Source organism: Nerophis ophidion, linkage group LG03 (genome assembly GCF_033978795.1).
Source record: "Nerophis ophidion isolate RoL-2023_Sa linkage group LG03, RoL_Noph_v1.0, whole genome shotgun sequence".
Classification (NCBI taxonomy): domain Eukaryota; kingdom Metazoa; phylum Chordata; class Actinopteri; order Syngnathiformes; family Syngnathidae; genus Nerophis; species Nerophis ophidion.
Window position 1 is genome coordinate 33404904 of NC_084613.1, and position 21404 is coordinate 33426307.

The following is a 21404-nucleotide window of genomic DNA, read 5'->3' on the forward strand; positions in this document are numbered from 1 at the left end:
TGCCACGCCCACATCTTATGGCGTAGGCAACTTTTTTTTGCAACTTGTCATCGACTATATATGTAGTGTCTATCATTTTAACCGTGACTCATTTGGTCAAAGTCTCAGGGAGAAAGTCGTCAAAGTAGGACCCTTTTTTTCACTGAAAAATGGCCAAAAACCACCAGAGCAATGTTTGGCGCCATGCCACACCCACATCTTATGGCGTAGGCAACTTTTTTTTGCAATTTGTCATCGACTATATATGTAGTGTCTATCATTTTAACCGTGACTCATTTGGTCAAAGTCTCAGGGAGAAAGTCGTCAAAGTAGGACCCTTTTTTTCACTGAAAAATGGCCAAAAACCACCAGAGCAATGTTTGGCGCCATGCCACACCCACATCTTATTGCGTAGGCAAAATTTGTTTGCAACGTATCATCGCCTATATGTGCAGTATCTGTCATTTTAACCACAACTCATTTGGTCGAAGTACCTAGGAGGGCTTTGTTAAAAAACAACTCCTTTTCTTCGCCAAAAAATGGAAGGCGAAAACAAAGACGGCCAACTTCCTGTTCGTTGTCAGGTATGGGTTCCTCATATAGTGTTTTTTCTGTAGTGACTTTGCCAGAGGTAAATATGGTTTCTACTGAGGTGGCAAATTATGACACGTTCTATCAATCGCAGAACCAAGCAAATAATCTGAAGATCCCTATCATATCAATTCCTAGATATGATCGAAATTATTTAAGGTGCACTACACAAAATAAACGTAACATTATTAATATCACTACTATGGATACCATTGACAAAAACTCCTCAAAAAAGCCCACTACCTTTAATATGGGCTTTTTAAACATCAGATCATTGTCTCCCAACATGTTATAAGTTAATGAGGTCATCAGAAACAACAATGTTAACCTCATTGGTCTCAGCAAAACCTGGCTTAAACCAGATTAATTTTTCACACTAACCATACAAATGCAGGGGTGGAGGAGTTGCACTACTATACAATGAAAACCATAACCTTACCCTTAACCTAAGTAATAAATATAGATAATTTGAGGTGTTTACTACGAGGTCTGTCACAATGTTGCCTCTACCTGCCTGTTATCTACCGCCCCCATCAGTGAATTTTCAGAGTTTGTCGCTGATCTAGTGACGCACGCAGATAATATAATTATAATGGGTGACTTTAATATCCATATGAATACCCCATCAGACCCTCCGTGCGTGGCGCTCCAGACTATAATTGATGGCTCCGGTCTTACACAAATAATAAATGAACCCACGCATCACAACGGTAATACAATGGATCAAGTGCTTGTCCGGGGTGTCACCACCTCCAAAGTTATGATCTTTACCTTTTAAAATTTAGAGGTCTGCCTCATTGTCAACAAGCTAATAATAACTACTGTTTTAGCAGCCACAACATTAATCCTGTCACAACTATGATTCTTGCTGGCCAACCGCCTTTGGTAAACCGCCATTACCAAATTATGTGGGCTGTATTGATAACCTCACTAACAACTTTAACGATGTCCTGCGTAACGCCATCAATAGTATAGCACTACTAAAGTAAAAAAAAAGCCCCCTCAAAAGCGTACTTCATGGTTTACAGAAGAAACTAGAGCTCTTAAACTATCATGTAGAAAGCTGGAACGCAAGTGGCGCGCGACTAAACTTGAGGTTTTCCATCAAGCATGGAGTGATAGTTTAATAACTTATAAATGCATGCTTACCTTAGCTAAAGCTAATTACTACTCAAATGTCATCCTCCTCAACAAAAACGACACTAAATATTTGTTCAGCACAGTAGCATAGCTAACCCAACAAGGGACTCCTCCCAGTATCTCCACCCACTCGAATGATGACTTTATGAATTTCTTTAATAAGACAATTGAACTCATTAGAAAGGAGATTAAAGACATCCCATCCCAGCTACAACTGGGTTCTACTAACAAAGATACAAATGTATTTACGACGGAGAATGCTCTCCAAAATAGTCTCTCTCTTTTTGATGAAATAACATTAGAGGAACTCCTGCAGCATAAAAATGGAATAAAACAAACATGTTTACTTGACCCACTTCCTGGGAAACTTTTCAAGGAGCTGTTTGTAATTTTAGGACCATCAGTGCCAACTATTATAGACGTATCACTTTCCTCTGGCACTGTGCCCCTAGCATTCAAAAAAGCAATTATTCATCCTCGACCTAACCTCGATCCTGACCTCACGGTAAACTAACGGCTGGTGTCCCACCTTCCCTTTATCTCACGAAAATAGTTGCACAGCAGCTAAATGAACACTTAGCCTCAAAAAATCTCTGTGAACACTTTCAGACCAGGTTTCAGGGCAAATCACTCTACGGAGACAGCCCTCGCAAAAATGACTAATGATCTATTGCTAATGATGGATGCTACTGCATCATCCATGTTGCAACTACTAGATCTTAGTACTGGATTCTATATCGTTGATCATACCATTTTATTAGAATGTATCAAAACACGTATTGGTATGTCAGACTTAGCCCTGTCTTGGTTTAACTCTTATCTTACTGATAGGATTCAGAGCGTCTCCCATAACAATGTGACATCGGACTATGTTAAGGTAACGCGTGGAGTTCCACAGGCTTTGGTTCTTGGCCCTGCACTCTGTAGTAACTACATGCTGCCGCGAGGCGACATCATATGCAAATACGGTGTTAGCCTTCACTGTTATGCTGATGACATCCAACTCTACATGCCCCTAAAGCTGACCAACACGCCCGATTGTAGTCAGCTGGAGGCGTGTCTTAATGAAATTAATCAATGGATGTCTACTAACTTTTTCCAACTCAATGCTAAGAAAACTATAAACCCTGCCCCAAGTGGAGGAGTTCAAGTACCTAGGAGTCTTGTTCACGAGTGAGGGAAGAGTGGATTGTGAGATCGACAGGTGGATCGGTGCGGCGTCTTCAGTAATGCGGACGTTGTACCGATCCGTTGTGGTGAAGAAGGAGCTGAGCCGGAAGGCAAAGCTCTCAATTTACCGGTCGATCTACGTTCCCATCCTCACCTATGGTCATTAGCTTTGGGTCATGACCGAAAGGATAAGATCACGGGTACAAGCGGCCGAAATGAGTTTCCTCCGCCGTGTGGCGGGGCTCTCCCTTAGAGATAGGGTGAGAAGCTCTCCCATCCGGGAGGAACTCAACGTAAAGCCGCTGCTCCTTCACATCGAGAGGAGCCAGATGAGGTGGTTCGGGCATCTGGTCAGGATGCCACCCGAACGCCTCCCTAGGGAGGTGTTTAGGGCACGTCCAACCGGTAGGAGGCCACGGGGAAGACCCAGGACACGTTGGGAAGTCTATGTCTCCCGGCTGGCCTGAGAACGCCTCGGGATCCCCCGGGAAGAGCTAGACGAAGTGGCTTGGGAGAGGGAAGTCTGGGTTTCCCTGCTTAGGCTGTTGCCTCGGATAAGCGGAAGATGATGGATGGATGGATGGATGGAGGCGTGTCTTAATGAAATAATCAATGGATGTCCACTAACTTTTTCCAACTCAATGCTAAGAAAACTATAAACAGTAAACGGTCCTACAAACTATAAAATGTAGATTATCGGTCCTGCTAGACACTGACACCTATTTAATAATACCACCTTAACATTTGACAACAAAACAATTATACACCTATTTATTAATACCACCTTAACATTTGACAACAAAACAATTACACACATATTTAATAATACCACCTTAACATTTGACAACAAAACAATTACACCCATATTTAATAATACCACCTTAACATTTGACAACCAATCAATTACACAAGACGAAAAAAATTATACACCCATTTAATAATACCACCTTAACATTTGACAAAACAATTATACACGTTTTAATAATACCACCCTAACATTTGACAACAAAACATTTATAAACTTTTTTAATAACACCAACATTTGACAGCCAAAAAATTATACACCCATTTAATAATACCACCCTAACATTTGACAACAAAACATTTATAAACTTTTTTGATAACACCACCTTAACATTTGACAACCGATCAATTACACAAGGCGACTCGATGCTGTAAATAATTTGGGTATCATCTTCGACCAAACTCTCTCATGTGAGTCACACATTAAAAGTGTTACTGAAACAGCCTTTTTTCATCTCTGTAATATCGCTGAAATGAGTTCCATTTTGTCCACTAGCGACACTGAGATCATTATTCATGCGTTGGTTACGTTGTCTCGATTACGTATTTTTTTGGGGGGTCTCGCTATGTCTAGCATTAAAAGATTACAGTTGTTACAAAATCTGGCTGCTAGACTTTTGACAAAAAGAAGAAATGTTCATGTGCTTGCGCAGCCCTTTGAGACACCTGTGATTAAGGGTTATATAAATGAACATTGATTGATTAATTGATTGAATAATATATTCTAATAGCCATAAAGGATGCTTACAGTAATATATGTATGTATGTATATAAATATATATATATATATATATATATATATATATATATATATATATATATATACACTGTATATATATATATATATATTCATGCCAGGATGTGATTACCATTTTGAGCGGCGCCAGCACGAGGATGACGTAGCGGACCTCGCAGCAGTTCTCCCCCCAGTTCTGCGGCCTCTCCAGGCGGGAGATGCACACGTGACGCCTCTGCAGGTTCTTCACGTTGCAGCTGGTAGCAAACATGGAAGGGGAATGTCAAGGATGTCATTTGCATGGCTTGACCTCCTCCTCTGTAAATCGATAGCAAACGCCATCGGAATGCAAGATGACCGATCTCGCTTCCCTCCTCACACGTTCATCATTTGCGACACTCGAGCGGTGCAACAACTCTGCATTATTTGTTAAAAAAGACCTAGACTGTAAACATTTTGCAGTACACCTTTGATGCTTTCATGTCAAAGGTTAAAAATATTATTTTTAGTTAACATTTGGTTATTATTGTATAATTAATAAAGCTTTCATTACGGCAGCAGTTTGACTTTGGAACAGATTATTTCCATGTAAATCCCTTTTTTAAATATTTTTTTAATTTAAGTTTTGCTTTTATTCACTTCTTTTTACACTTGAATGTCAGCTAGGAGTGTGACTTGATTCACGCTGAATTGTGCCCTGAATCTCTGTGCTACTTTAAAGATGGCGCCAAGTATCCAAATCCATGATTTTTAGGGTTTAAATGTACAAAATTAGCAAAATAAAAAAGCTGGTATAAAACGTTAGCACATTAACATTAGCATGATAATATAAGAGAAGTTGGCATACTTCAAATATGGAGCCAAGTATCAAAAGCTAAGATTGTTAGGTATAAACATAAACAAATCTGCAAAAAAGCTAGCATAAAACATTAGCAGCCCCAAGCGTCAAATGCTAGGTTTAAGCATACAAATTTAGCTAAAAAAGACGTTGACATAAGACTAGTTAGCGTACTTCTAAGATAGCGCCAAGTATGAAAATGCACAATTTTTTGGTGTAGACATAAAAAATTAGCTGAGCAGCTACATTTTAACATTAGCATGCTGATATAAGAGACTTTAGTATACTTCCAAGATGGCGCAAAGTATCAAAATCTGTGATTTGAAGGTTCAAACAAACAAAATTAGTTTAAAAAACTAACAAAACCTTTGCATGCCATCATAAGACAAGTGAGCTCACTTCCAAAATGGCGACAAGTATTAACATGCACTATTTTTAGGTGTAAACATACAAAATTAGCTAACAAACTAGCATAAAACATTAGCATGCTGATATAAGAGACATTGGCTTACTTACAAGATGGTGCCAAGTATCAAAATATATGATATTTAGGTTTAAACAAACACAATTAGTTAAAAAAGAGCGAGCATAAAACATAAGACAAGCTAGCTTACTCCCAAGATGGCGCTGTCACGCCAAATATCTTCCCCCCTACAAAAACCTCCCCCCCCGATTTACTTCCGGGGTCATGATTAATACAGACGTTTTGTTAACGCTATATTATAAAAATATAACGCTATATTATAAAAATATAACGCTATATTATAAAAATACAGACGTTTTGTTAACGCTATAATATAAAAAAAATTTCAAAAACAATTTACAAACACAAGCTATGGGATGACGCATTTACTTCCGGGGTCACGTTTCCTCTTATGTCATCCCATAGCTTGTGTTTGTAAATTGTTTTTTGAAATTTTTTATAATATAGCCTTAACAAAACGTCTGTATTTTTATAATATAGCGTTATATTTTTATAATATAGCGTTGACAAAACGTCTGTATTAATCATGACCCTGGAAGTAAATGGGGGAGAAGGTTTTTGTAGGGGGGAAGAAATTTGGCGTGACAGCGCCAAGTATCATAAAACATGATTTTCAGGTTAAAGCTTTTAAAATTAACTGAAAAGATTGTAAAACACGTTAGCATTGTAACACAGTATAAGCAAACATACTTCTTTAAATGGTGCCAAATATTAAAATACAGTATTTTTAGGTGTAGTCATATAAACATAGCTTTATGCTAATACAAGAGAGGTTAGCACACTTCCACGATGGCCCCAAGTATCAAAAATCATAATTTTCGTGGTTTAAACTTACAAAATAAGTTAGTTAAAAACATGAGCATGTTAGTGTGTGACCAAATAAGAGGAAATACCAAAATACAGTTCGTGTAGGTGTGAAAATACAAAATTAGCTAAAAGGCTATCATAAAATAAGACGCTAACATTAGCATGGGTTGGCCACAGTTTGATCTTGAAATAGATTATTTAAATTTTTCTATGTGGATATTGAGTTTTTTTTCTGTCTTGTATCAAAAGACGGTGGTCAAATGATTTGAAACAGCTGCCGCTACAATGCAGTACAGCCTTTGTTCAGTGCAACCGCAATACTCAACGTGTTCCTAATCATGTGGCCGGGGAGTGTGCACCCAAATATGGTCAAAGTCACACTTACAGGATGCAGAGCCAGGACTGCTGGTAATGGACTCCTGTGTCGGTGGCCGTCACCCCCTGGATGGTCTCTGACAACAGGTGGACTGTGGGGGAAAAGGTCAAGGGTGACAGGTGTTGAGTCGGTCAACAAAGAGCCCACGCACGCACGCACGCACGCACGCACGCACGCACACACATAAAAGATGTGCATGTCGTTGTTAAGTTTTCATTTAGTTAAAAAAGGCAAAAAATAAAACCATTGTGTTCTCTTTTAATTTTTCTTTTAGTGGCTTTCCTTGGCTAATTACAAAAATCCAAAATGGCCACCGAGCTGCACCTTACACTTAAAATTATTTTATCAAGATAAAAAAAATGTTGTCGTTGGCAGAAATACTACAAAAGCTAGCAGCGTTTTTTTTTTTTTTTTAGTCTGCGTTTCCACAAGGACTGCAATGTACTTGAGGCAGGGGTCGGACAAAGTGTGTGTCATCCGGCAAATTTGCATAATTGGTCATTGCGCATGTGCAAAAAAGTGTGTTAAGAACACAAAAAAAGCAAAACAAACGTGTTTAGAAACACAAACGTTTTAAAAAATTCACAAGAAGTGAGTGCTTTAGAGAATAAGTTAGTAACACTGCTCCCTCCTGCTACGTCTTCTTATTCTCTGGTGGACCAGGCGCATTTAAGATGTTTTGTTCACAAAGTTTGGCACATATTGACAAACATTAGGTCGCAAAAAAGTGTGTTAAGAACACAAAAAAACAAAACAAACGTGTTTAGAAATACAAACTTTTTAAGAAATTCACAAGACGTGAGTGCTTTTAGAGAATAAGTTAGCAACACTGCTCCCTCCAGCTACATATTCTTATTCTCTGGTGGACCAGCTGCATTTAAAATGTTTTGTTCACAAAGTTTGGCACATATTGACAAACATTAGGTCGCAAAAAAGTGTGTTGAAAACACATAAAAACAAAACAAACGTGTTTAGAAATACAAACTTTTAAGTAATTCACAAGACCTTGAGTGCTTTTACCAGCTAAGTTAGCAACACTGCTCCCTCCTGCTACGTCTTCTTATTCTCTGGTGGACCAGGCGCATTTAAGATGTTTTGTTCACAAAGTTTGGGATATATTGACAAACATTAGGTCGCAAAAAAGTGTGTTTGAAAACACAAAAAAGCAAAACAAACGTGTTTGGTATTACAAACTTTTTAAAAAATTCACAAGTGGTGAGTGCTTTTAGAGAATAAGTTAGCAAGACTGCTCCTTCTTGCTACGCATTCTCATTCTCGGGTGGACCAGGTGCATTTAATATGTTTTGTTCACAAAGTTTGGCACATATTGACAAATGTTAGGTTGCAACAAAGTGTGTTAAAAACATGAAAAAGCAAAACAAACGTGTTTAAAGATACAAACTTTTTTTTAAAAATTCACAAGACGTGAGTGCTTTTAGAGGATAAGTTAGCAACACTGCTCCCTCCTGCTGCGTCATCTTATTGTCTGGCGGACCAGGCGTGTTTTAGATGTTTTGTTCGCAAAGTTTGACACATGTTGACGAACATTAGGTTGTATAAAAGTGTTTTAAAAACACAAAAAAGCAAAACAAACGTGTTTAGAAATACAAACTTTTTAAGAAATTCACAAGACGTGAGTGCTTTTACCAGCTAAGTTAGCAACACTGCTCCCTCCTGCTACGTCTTCTTATTCTCTGGTGGACCAGGCGCGTTTTTGATGTTTTGTTCACAAAGTTTGGCACATATTGACAAACATTAGGTTGCAAAAAAGTGTGTTTAAAAACACAAAAAAGCAAAACAAACGTGTTTGGTATTACAAACTTTAAAAAAAATTCACAAGCCTGAGTGCTTTTAGAGAATAAGTTAGTAACACTCCTCCCTCCAGCTACATATTCTTATTCTCTGGTGGACCAGCTGCATTTAAAATGTTTTGTTCACAAAGTTTGGCACATATTGACAAATGTTAGGTTGCAACAAAGTGTGTTAAAAACATGAAAAAGCAAAACAAACGTGTTTAAAGATACAAACTTTTTTTTAAAAATTCACAAGACGTGAGTGCTTTTAGAGGATAAGTTAGCAACACTGCTCCCTCCTGCTGCGTCATCTTATTGTCTGGCGGACCAGGCGTGTTTTAGATGTTTTGTTCGCAAAGTTTGGCACATATTGACAAACATTAGGTTGCAAAAAAGTGTGTTAAAAACACATAAAAACAAAACAAACTTGTTTAGAAATACAAACTTTTAAGTAATTCATAAGGCCGTGAGTGCTTTTACCAGCTAAGTTAGCAACACTGCTCCCTCCTGCTACGTCTTCCTATTCTCTGGTGGACCAGGCGCATTTAAGATGTTTTGTTCACAAAGTTTGGGATATATTGACAAACATTAGGTCGCAAAAAAGTGTGTTTAAAAACACAAAAAAGCCAAACAAACGTGTTTGGTATTACAAACTTTTTTCAAAATTCACAAGAGGTGAGTGCTTTTAGAGAATAAGTTAGCAACACTGCTCCCTCTTGCTACGCATTCTCATTCTCTGGTGGACCAGGTGCATTTAATATGTTTTGTTCACAAAGTTTGGCACATATTGACAAATGTTAGGTTGCAACAAAGTGTGTTAAAAACATGAAAAAGCAAAACAAACGTGTTTAAAGATACAAACTTTTTTTTAAAAATTCACAAGACGTGAGTGCTTTTAGAGGATAAGTTAGCAACACTGCTCCCTCCTGCTGCGTCATCTTATTGTCTGGCGGACCAGGCGTGTTTTAGATGTTTTGTTCGCAAAGTTTGACACATGTTGACGAACATTAGGTTGTATAAAAGTGTTTTGAAAACACAAAAAAGCAAAACAAACGTGTTTAGAAATACAAACTTTTTAAGAAATTCACAAGATGTGAGTGCTTTTACCAGCTAAGTTAGCAACACTGCTCCCTCCTGCTACGTCGTCTTATTCTCTGGTGGACCAGGCGCGTTTTTGATGTTTTGTTCACAAAGTTTGGCACGTATTGACAAACATTAGGTTGCAAAAAAGTGTGTTTAAAAACACAAAAAAGCAAAACAAACGTGTTTGGTATCACAAACTTTTTAAAAAATTCACAAGCCTGAGTGCTTTTAGAGAATAAGTTAGTAACACTGCTCCCTCCAGCTACATATTCTTATTCTCTGGTGGACCAGCTGCATTTAAAATGTTTTGTTCACAAAGTTTGGCACATATTGACAAACATTAGGTTGCAAAAAAGTGTGTTAAAAACATGAAAAAGCAAAACAAACGTGTTTAGAAATACAAACTTTTGAAAAAATTCACAAGCCGTGAGTGCTTTTAGAGGATAATTTAGTAACACTGCTCCCTCCTGCTACGTCTTTTTATTCTCTGGCGGACCAGGCACGTTTTAGATGTTTTGTTCCGAAAGTTTGACACATATTGACAAACATGAGGTTGTTTTTAGCGCCTTTGGTGGCCAAGATGTAGAAAAGCATTGGTTTCAGACGGCTGAGGTTCATGTGACCTCGCTAAAACACACTTCATTACAGCTGGACCTCCCTGGGGATGCCACACACTCCGTCCTCTACATGGCAGGAAATATGTTCATTTCCATATTCTCACGCTTTCCGTCTCCTCTGGCTGCCGTCTCGTTGATGGCGGGAAAATGATGTGGGTCGCCATGACAACAGTTCCCGCGCGGCTGCCGGCAAGGCGGAATGAGGCCGACAAAGAGGACGACGCGCAGAGCGGGAAGACAAGAAAAAAGGAGCTGAGGTAGAAGGTGATTAAAAAGCAAAAGAAGAGACGGCGTGCGCAGACGGCGACGGGAATGACAAACATGACGAGATGAAAAGAGGCCTACAGTTAGCTAGCAGGAGAAATTGATGTCCATTTTGTCTATATAGGAGGTCCACTAAAACACAATCACTCAATTTAACGAACATTGAATATTGAACATACAGTTTTTGGCTGCATTAGATGGTGCAAATATTTTTTGATGGATTTTTAGTTGTATTTGCCACATTACATTATTATAATACTGGTAATTATTATGATTTAAATATATTACTAGACCGGTAAATTGTTCTAATTAAATCAAAATATGTTCACAAGACTAATAGTTGCAGTAATTGAGAAAAAAACAAAAACCCAAAAAACATAAAATAATTGTTATTAAAATATATTGTATTTATTGGTATTAAGAATGTACTATACTGTTTAAAATAAAATAAAATAATATGATGAACACGAGTAATAATAAGTAGTAAGTACAATAAAATAATCATTTAAATTTCTGCATTGAATTATTACTATTCAATTTATGAAGAATTATATTTATATTTAATCTCAGATTATTGCATTTTACTTATATAGATTAAAAATAATAATTAACAAGTCCATTAAAATAATTTTAAATACTGCCCGGTAATTAATTATCAATATTATTAAATTGATAAATTAGCAAGACTATTAATCATTTAATTTCATGTAATTACTATAATATATTGATTAAGTATAGAAATGAAATAACTAGAGGTTTTTAACAATTCAAATATTACATCGAGATTTATTTTAATTTTGTTCATAGTTAAATCAAAATTAACCGCAGCTAGATTCAAGTGTCCACTAGACAAATAATTTTAAAGTTGTTAATACCACAACTGAACAATTAGATTGGTTTTAAATAAAAACGTTTGGTTTCAAACAGAAAAAGGACATAAATACGCTTTTAATGACACCTAAAAAATATATGTATCTGCCAGATTTTGTACTTTGTAGGAATACAGAATTTATATCTCTGCTGTAGGAACACTTACATTCAGAAGAGGAGCTACACCATGTTTAGATACCAGCTTTACACATTAATAACACAACATGTGGATTGTTAGGGTTGTGATTTGATTGTCAAAGATGTTTGGTCATGTGATGTGTAATATTTCTACCTGAATAAATGCTTCTGATATTCTGTACATTACATGTTGTACAAGTTAAGGTTCTTCATATCTCTGCATGACAATGTTTTAACCTTCTCTATTTATTAATAAAGACTGCTATTAATCCTGCTGAAGACTTTGTAATTGCGAACAATAAACCAGAGCATGTTATAAAATAACACTGTAATCAAGCCTCCCACAAAATGACCCCCTCTATTGTCCTCAACTGATGTACCTGCGTTTATTTAGGCAGAAATATCACAGATTACATCACAAAACATATTTGACAATACAAGCATGATGTAATGTAAGACATTTTTGATTTAGTTACTGTCGTGAGACTGGATGTGACACGTAGCGCTTTTATTGTGAAGCCGGAAGTGTGTGACTGGTTTGAGAAGAGAAGGAACTTACAGTTAATGCCTTATCACGATAACCTTGACAGCCTTAAAAATAATACATTCATAAACAAGTGATAGATAAAATAATTACATTAAATTATTTAGAGTAAGATATTACAATTACATTTACAAACAAATACTTTAATTTGCCAATTACTTTCACTTAATTGTGACTATTATTAGTGATAACAACAACAATATTACGATTATGATTGTTTTAGTATAACAGACAGTGATTACAATATTCTAAAAAAAAGTTGAATAAAATCATTATGTGCAGCTGAATTTGAAATGATAGTGTACCTGATGATGTGTCCGGTGAGTTTCCAGGCTAACCATTAAAAGTAGGCATGGATAACTTCCACCCGTTGTGATGGCGAGCAACAACCTCCAAGATGTCGCCGGTCCAAACTACTGACTGCGGGATATGTGTGGACCGCCGGGTGTCTTCAATTTTCCCGCGAGACATCTTATGTATTATACAAAATCTGGCCGCAGAGAGATTTCATCCATCCATTTATATCCGCTTATCTGAGGTCGGGTCGCTGGGGCAGATTTCAATAAATTTTAAAAGTTAAATTTATATGCCGCTACTTTGTCACCATCTTGTGGAAAACATGAGTAATTCAGGTCAATGATCACTTAACATTATTTGAATGAAGTTAAGCGCAGCAATTACTTATATGACCAAATGCAAACAACCTACCCAAGTCATGGTGCACAATAAAATCATGATCCTACTTAACACAATAAAACACAAACTGTCAATATTATAAAAAAATGTCCATGTACCATAAACAATTTCAGAAATACATCATTTTAAATCTATTACAATAAATCATAGGAACAATGCAAAACACTCTCCATACTTATCCATGTTTGGAGCATTTTAGCTGCTTGATATTTCTGATTGATGACAAAAATTTAATGAGGTCGTCACAGAAGTAAACAAGGTTTCATATTCTCTTAATATCCTTTATTTTTATTATTAATTTTGTATCCATTGGATTAATATTATATATATATATATATATATATATATATATATGTGTGTGTATCAGTGACGTGCAGTCAGGAGAGGCAGGTGAGGCGGGGCCTCACGTGCCATCATGGAAAGAAAAAAAATTTAAAAAGAAAAAAAAATTATTAAATTGTTATATGTATCCAGTGATTATACTATAAAGTTATTTTCCATTTAACTTCACCGGTTTTAGATCATTTTTATTTAAAATCGCTGAATTTTCACAGTTGCTGTTCAACTACTGAGAAGAGACTTGCGGTGAGTCACAGCCCGTTGAGCCTCACCTTGAATTGCGCAATGACTCGGCTAACTGCTGGCTGCTGTGCAGTGAGACCATATTGCTATATGAATTATATTATATATTTCCATAGTTTAGTTAGAGGAGGTATATAATGTACAGTGTATTTTGTCAACAACTGTATGTGTGTAACGTATTTCTTGTGCTGAGCAATCATAAAACGGCTGCGAAGACGCACTGGGTGAGGCTCGCAGTAATCCCGCCTCCTGGTGATAGAGGGCGCTAGTGATCCCAGAGATCATTCTTGCGACTACTCGGCTGCAGAAGAAGTGACAACAAGCAGCAACAGTTGGCAGCGATCGTTTATTTTTTCCTCTCGCCTGGCCTTTTAACATGGAGGATTACATATCTAAAATAAAACAGTTTTCTAAACTGGACTTTTAATCGAAGCAGGAGGTAATATTTAAAAGAAGATCTCCATTAAAACAAAAATACTTTTAAAACTGAAGAAAGATAAGGAAGACTTCTATAAACAAGTTATCGCTGCTTTTGTTTAAAAGGAGCGCCGCATGGACTTCATTTATAAGTAAAGATAAGACCATAATAACGTTTTTTTTATTAAATGTTATTTTTTTGTGTGCTACAGTTTGTATGTGTAAAGTTAAAGTTAAGTTAAAGTAACAATGATTGTCACACACACACTAAGTGTGGTGAAATGTGTCCTCTGCATTTGACCCATCCCCTTGTTCACCCCCTGGGAGGTGAGGGGAGCAGTGGGCAGCAGCGGCACAGCGCCCGGAATCATTTTTGGTGATTCAACCCCGAATTCCAACCCTTGATGCTGAGTGCCAAGCAGGGAAGAATGCTGGTGTGAGCTTTTAAACATAACCCCTTAACTGCTGCCAATCAAATGGTGAATAAGATACTCTTTAGGGTTCATATGTTTATAAATATGACTGTGATGAAGTCAGTGCCTCACCAGCCATGAACCTCACCGCACGTCACTGAGATATTATTTATATATATATATATATATATATATACTGTATATATAAATATATGTATATATATAAATATGTGTGTGTGTAAATATGCACATATACACACGTATATGCACATTTTATATATCGTAATACATGTATATATACATACATTTACATATATACATACATATATATATATATATATATACATACACTTACATACATATATATTTCTATATGTATGCATGTATATATATATTTATATATATGTATTAAAGTACATCTACACACATATCTATGTATGTATGTATACACACATCCTTATAGACATGTAAAAATGTATACACATACATACAGTACATATATACACATATACAAATATGTGTACATATGTATATATATTTATATAATAATCTATATTTGATATATATATATATAAATAAATGTATGTATGTAAATATGCACATATACACACATATATATGCACATTTTATATATCGTAATACATATATATATATACATACATATATTCAAATATATGTACATACATACATATATTTATATAATATTTTATGTATATATATATATATATGTATATGTATATATATATATATATATATATATATATATATATATACATATATATATATATATATATATATATATATATATATATATATATATATATATATATATATATATATATATATATTTACGGGGTTTTGGTCCTGGACAAAATATTTATTCGTCCAATGCGGCTAAAAGTTTGGACACCCCTGTTTTACATCTTGACCTGGGACCACACAACGCTCCGTGGGATTTCGGCTGCGTTTCAGAAGGATGATGATGGAATGTCACAAACACGAGAGGAAGCTGAAATGGGAGGTGCAAGACTATAATAATGATTCATATGACCATTATGATATTGGCTGGAGATGTGCGGCAGGTTCTCTTTTTGCATGAGGCTCAGAGGTGACCTCAATAAAATCTCCCAATCTTATGCCGCCGAAAAGATTAACTGCGGCCTCAACGCTGGCAGCACTGTCAGTGCGCGTACACACACAAACACGCACACACACACTGAGAAAAGAATGATTGGTTTCCTGGGTGGTTGGTGGAGGGCACAGTGAGGAAGGTGATTAAATAAGACGAGGTGGCAGATGAAACACTTATCCGATATGGAGGCGGGGATGTACGGCCAATCAGCGCACGGCACATTGATGAGGTCACGTGGCGATGTAAGGGTGGCGCGGGTGCGTGCGCCGCCGGGACTGGGTCAGCCATCAAATATGCGCGGGTCACACGGGCGTTAATCCGACCGCCGATGATACTCACTCTAATGAGTGGCTAGCTAGAAATGATAAAACCACTTATTTCCCCTCCTTGACACTTTTGTCCACTAGCTAAATAAACCACCAAGCATCAGAACACGCATCTGATACTAACAAATTACGCTACGAGGCTAAACTCGCCGAATGCCATCATAACTGTGTTTAATTGTTACGCGGTTTGTTGTTAAAAACGTTTTATCCCGGGTAGCAAAACAAATAATTAAAACGATGTAAATGATTTAGGTCTTCTTTATTTACGGTAAATACAACACATCCGATTTCAATGAACGCTTTTTGGTTGTGTAACAGAAAATGCTGAACTTTTAGGTAGTTAGCCTGCTACTAAAAGTACAAACCACCGTAAATTCCGGACTTGAAGACACTACTCTTTCCCTTCACTTTGGACCCTGTGGCTTACAAGAGGTGCGGCTAATTTGTGGATTTTTTTTTCGCTGTGGCCATAATGACAGTAGGTTAAAAAACAACAATGGAAGGTGTTTTATTGCTTGTGCTATGGCGCCATCTTTTGGACGAGTTCGCTCACTGCATGCACTGTTTGGTCTTTGAGCCATGTATAACGTTTCTACTGGTATGGATTCTTCAATTCATCACTCCAAGCAACATTTGTAAGTTTTACAGTTAAACTAATACGATTCTTACTTACTAAACTGTCCAATGTTATCGTAATGTAATGAAGCTAGCGTCGTTAGCGTTAGCTCAAATGCTAACACGTTCAAGAGCTTCTGCGTTAGTGTTATGAACTTACAACGACATTCTTTTTGTATTGTTTCAGTTTCGTAAAGTGGAGTTATTAAGTCTGTTTAGCTGATTGGAGAGCTAGCTTTCGCAGCTGGTGGGTCCATGACCATGACTTCGGTTTTGTTTGATCAGTAGTTTTACTGCCGTGTCACTGACACCTTTTGGAAACAATTAAGGTATGTGAATAAACATTTACATCATCTTTTTGAGTAAATAACTCATTTCGCAATGTAAATATCTGCGGCTTATAGTCCGGTGCGACTAATATATGGAAACATATTTTTTTACCCTAATAATTTAGTGGGTGCAGCTTATACACCGGTGCGCTCTATAGTCTGGAAAATACGATAAGCACTAATGATCGTAATGTATTGTCGCCATTTCTAATATAAAGTAGCATACAGTTTTTAACTCGGGTCTGTCAGTTGCCTCGCTATGGAAGGGCTAAAACTACGACAAAGACGACAGGGAGAAGACGCTGCCAAAGTAGGGGCATGTAAGAGACGGTCAGAAAGTGTTTTACACGTCGAACGAATATCATAAGATGAACAAATACAATACGAACAAATATCATAGTACGAACAAATGTCATAATTCGAACCAATATCGTATTACGAACATAATACGAACATATATAATACGAAAAAATATCCTAATACAAACAAATATCATGATATGAACAAAAATCCTAATACGAACAAATATATTACGAAGAAATATCCTATTACAAAGAAATATCCTAATACAAACAAATGTCCTAATACGAACAAATATCATAATACGAACATATATAATATGAAAAAACATCATAGTACAAAGAAGTATCCTAATACGGACAAATACGAAGGAATATCATAATACGAAGAAATTTAATACGAACAAATATCCTAATACGAATATTATAATACAAATAAATATCATAATACGAAAAAGTATGATACGAATAAATATCCTTATATGAACAAATATAATACGAAGAAATATCATATTAAGAACAAATATAATATGAAGAAATATCATAATACGAACAAATCTAATCCGAACAAATATAATATGAACAAATATCCTAATACTAATAAATATTATAATACGAACAAAAGTAATACACACAAATATAATTAAAACAAATGCCATAATAAGGAAAAATATAATACGAAAAATATCCTAATACGAACATATATCATAATACTTACAAATATCATAAGACGACCTCTTTAATGCGCCTTATAATTCGGCGTGCCCTGATTCTCAACAATGAGTGAGATTTCAACCTTTAAATTGGATACAAAATGGCCGATCCTTACAAGACGAGAGAAACAACATTTAAAAGGCTTTCTTGGGTAAGAAGCCATTATTAAGGACGACACATGCTGAAAACCATTTTAAAACGCGATACAAGATGGAGTTATATTTCTGGTGCCACACTTGTCCAATAACGGTTTCATTGCTTTTGAACCTAAACGTGTAAACCTTAAAACTATTAGACATGAAGTCCTTTCCAGGTGGCGTTTGGTATCAATGAAGGATCAAACATGTATCCCCCACGAAGCGTATCAAGAGGCCTTGATTCGGTGCGTACGTCGATATCGGTGACACTGGCGAGGGATTGTAACCGCGCGGTCGATCGACCCAGTCCCGAGCGCGGCGAGGAATGCAGATGGTGATTGGGACACAAGCCATGTGCTGATTGTGGACATTTAGGTCCAATTTGGTCCAGCTTACCGTCATCAAAGAAAACAAAACTCTGAGGGGTGTCTGCTGGCGGAGGAGAGGAGAAGAGAAGGAGACAAAAGAGGTCAGTCACGGAGCGCGTGCGCACACACACACACACACACACACACACACACACACACACACACACACACACACACACACACACACACATTTCCTTGTACCTCCTACATGTCAAACTGTGGTTCGTCAATGCGTGCAGACATCTTTATAATCATTAGCATACGCTCGGCTATTAGCGCTAATCCCATTTTTATCACCGGTAAAAGACATCAGATTAATTAACACACCAGCACATGACCAAGCTTCAATTAACAATCACCGAGCTTCACTTTCCTACATTTTGTCTTGTTACAGCCTTATTCCTCAATCGGATAATTGCATTTGTGTCCTCAAAATTCCACACACAATACCCCACATGGACAATATAAAAAAATAGCATTTTTTATTTTTGCAAATTTATGAAAAATAAAACAAACTAAAAAACAACACATGTACATAAGTATTTACATCCTTTGCTCAATACTAAGTTGATGCACCTTTGGCAGAAATTACAGCCTCTACTCTTTTTGAATGGCACTCTTTGGGCACCTCACATGTTGGATGGGAAGCGTTGGTTTTCATTTCATCCAGGAGGTCTCCGCATTAGCCTGCATTCATCTTTCCCTCTATCCTGACTAGTCTACCAGTTCCTTTAGCAGAAAACCATCCCCACAGCATGATGCTGCCACCACCACGCTTCACTGTAGGGATGGTATTGGCCTGTTTTTTTCTCCGAACATGACGCCTGCCATTCACACCATAGACTTCAATCTTTGTCTCATCAGGCCAGAGAATTTAATTTCTTTCAGGTGCATTTTGGCAAACGTTTGACTAAGAAATGGCTTCCATTAGGCCCACTCTGCCATACAGGCCTGATTGGTGGCTTGTCCTTCTGGAAGGTTCTCCTCTCTCCACAGAGGAATGCTGTAGCTCTGACAGAGTGACCATGGTCTTGGTCACCTCCCTGACTAGACTAAAATTGAATGCAGCAATGTACAGAGACATGCTGGATGAAAACCAATGCTTGCCATCCAACCTGATGGAGCTTGAGAGGTGCTGCAAAGAAGAAACTACCTAAAGATAGGTGTGCCAAGTTTGTGGCATCATATTCAAAAAGACTAGAGGAAAGCAGGGAATACTTCTATACATGTATTTTTTTTTTTAAATAACTTTGCAACCTACCCAAGAATATATAACAATGCTTCTCAACAAAAGAGGAGAAATATAATCTTAGAGAAAAATGTAATTTAAAACATTTGTACGCACGTACAACACTTAAGACTTTCAGTATATCAGTTTGTGGAATTCAATTATGGAATGGATTAAGCAAAGAAATCAAACAATTTACTAATATGATCCACTTCAAGAAACTCTTCAAACTTAAAGTGTTTACAAAGTACAAAGAAGAAAAAACATGATAAACATTCTGAATTTATCTCATCCATCCATTCATTTTCAAGAAGATCTTACTCATCTCACCATATGAAATGTAACTTACTTCACCAAGAATTATTTATTTATTTTTATTGTGATTTACTTATGGAGTATATTGCGAATAAATTCAGAACAGGAAGTGAACAAACGTTTTAGCAACTGTTATGTAAAGAAAAAGGGGTAGGATTAAATAAGGTCTGCTTTTTCCTACTCCTTTTCTTGACATGTTGAATAGAGGAACTGGAAATTGTGATGCATCCTGTTGTATGCATGCATGTTCAAAATAAACTCAAACTCAAATATTAAAAAAAAACCTTCATGTTGTCAATATCGGGTATTGTTTGTAGAATTTTGAGGACAAAAATGATTGTATTCAATTTTAGAATAAGGCTGTAACATAACACAATGTGGGAAAAAGTGAAGCGCTGTGATAATTTCTGATATTTGATGATATTTCAAATAAGACTGGGCGTTAAAATCTTGGTCCTGTTACCTTAAGCGGGACAAAGACAATCAAGCTGGGTTTTTGTCCCGATTTTCCTTCTTCCGACCAAAGACAACAAACGGGTGATAATCTGATGTCTTAGAAAATTGCCTTGTGGTCTGAGATAGGTTAAAAGGGAATTTGCCCCAAAACAAGTCGGGCGACTTGTAAATATTTTACACTGATCTGCTGGAAAGGCCAAAAACGAGTCAGCGCTGACCATGGCCTGGCACAAGCTGAGAGGACCAGGAACCTGTGAAAAACTTTCCCGCATAAACAATAAATCCTGTTTGAATCCTGTATTCAGTGATGGTGGTACTTAGCGAGGACAAGCACGACTTAGTCTTTGGTGTAAATTTTTCATCACCATGATGAGTCTTGTTTACTCATGTGCACCAAAGAAATCCCACGTTAGCGAGGACAGAAAAACAAGGAGCTGGCTTCCAAAAATGAAGAAAAATAAATAAATAAAAGTGTTTCCTCGGTGGAAGCTGGAGGACCAATTATCTCAGTGGGATTTCATCTTCTCTCCTCTCTCTTACTCGACAACCAATGGTAGCCAAGCAGAAGGTTAAAAAAAACAACGACAAAAAGAAAAAGATTTTCAAATAAATCCTGAATCTTATCTGTAAAGATTCTTAATCGATTAAAAAAAATATATATATAAATAATATTTGTTTTTCTCTGCTAAGGCCTTATTGAAATTGCCTTCTTTAATATTATTCACTTATTCACTATATCACTTCGATCAAGTTTTTGAGACATTAAACTAGCATGACTAATCACACATTTTAGCAAGAGCATCTGGTCTGGTGAAAAATTTCGTATTTTTGGAAATTTTCAAAATTTAAAAAACAAACCCTTCCAAAAATAGAAAAATAAAGAAAAATAGATTTTCAAATAAATTGTGATTCTTATGTGTAACCATTCTTAATTGATTCAAAAAAATAAAAAAATCGATTTAAAAAACAACAACAATATTTTTTAATATTCTTCTGCAAAGGCCCTATTGAAATTTGTTTAATATTATTTTATCACTTCAATCGCATTTTTAAGGCAATTACCAAACATGAAAAATCAAAAAATTTTGCACGCGCCTCAGGTCTGATAAAATTTTGTACATTTTTGAGAGCCTAAACAAGAAT

The 21404-nt window shown here is 36.5% G+C and overlaps 1 protein-coding gene across 5 annotated transcripts in view; it reads right to left on the minus strand.

Moving 5' to 3' along the window:
* Window positions 1–21404, minus strand: part of slc4a11 (solute carrier family 4 member 11) — a 303990-nt gene that overhangs the window by 115678 nt on the left and 166908 nt on the right. For 4 of the 5 annotated variants that reach the window (XM_061894871.1, XM_061894875.1, XM_061894874.1 and 1 more), the window contains 3 exons: window positions 18291–18323; window positions 6935–7016; window positions 4554–4677 (listed from right to left, as the gene is read on the minus strand). In XM_061894871.1, the coding sequence (XP_061750855.1) occupies window positions 4554–4677; window positions 6935–7016; window positions 18291–18323 (239 nt within the window). The remainder of the gene's footprint in view (window positions 1–4553; window positions 4678–6934; window positions 7017–18290; window positions 18324–21404) is intronic. The other variant, XM_061894873.1, reaches the window with a different exon arrangement.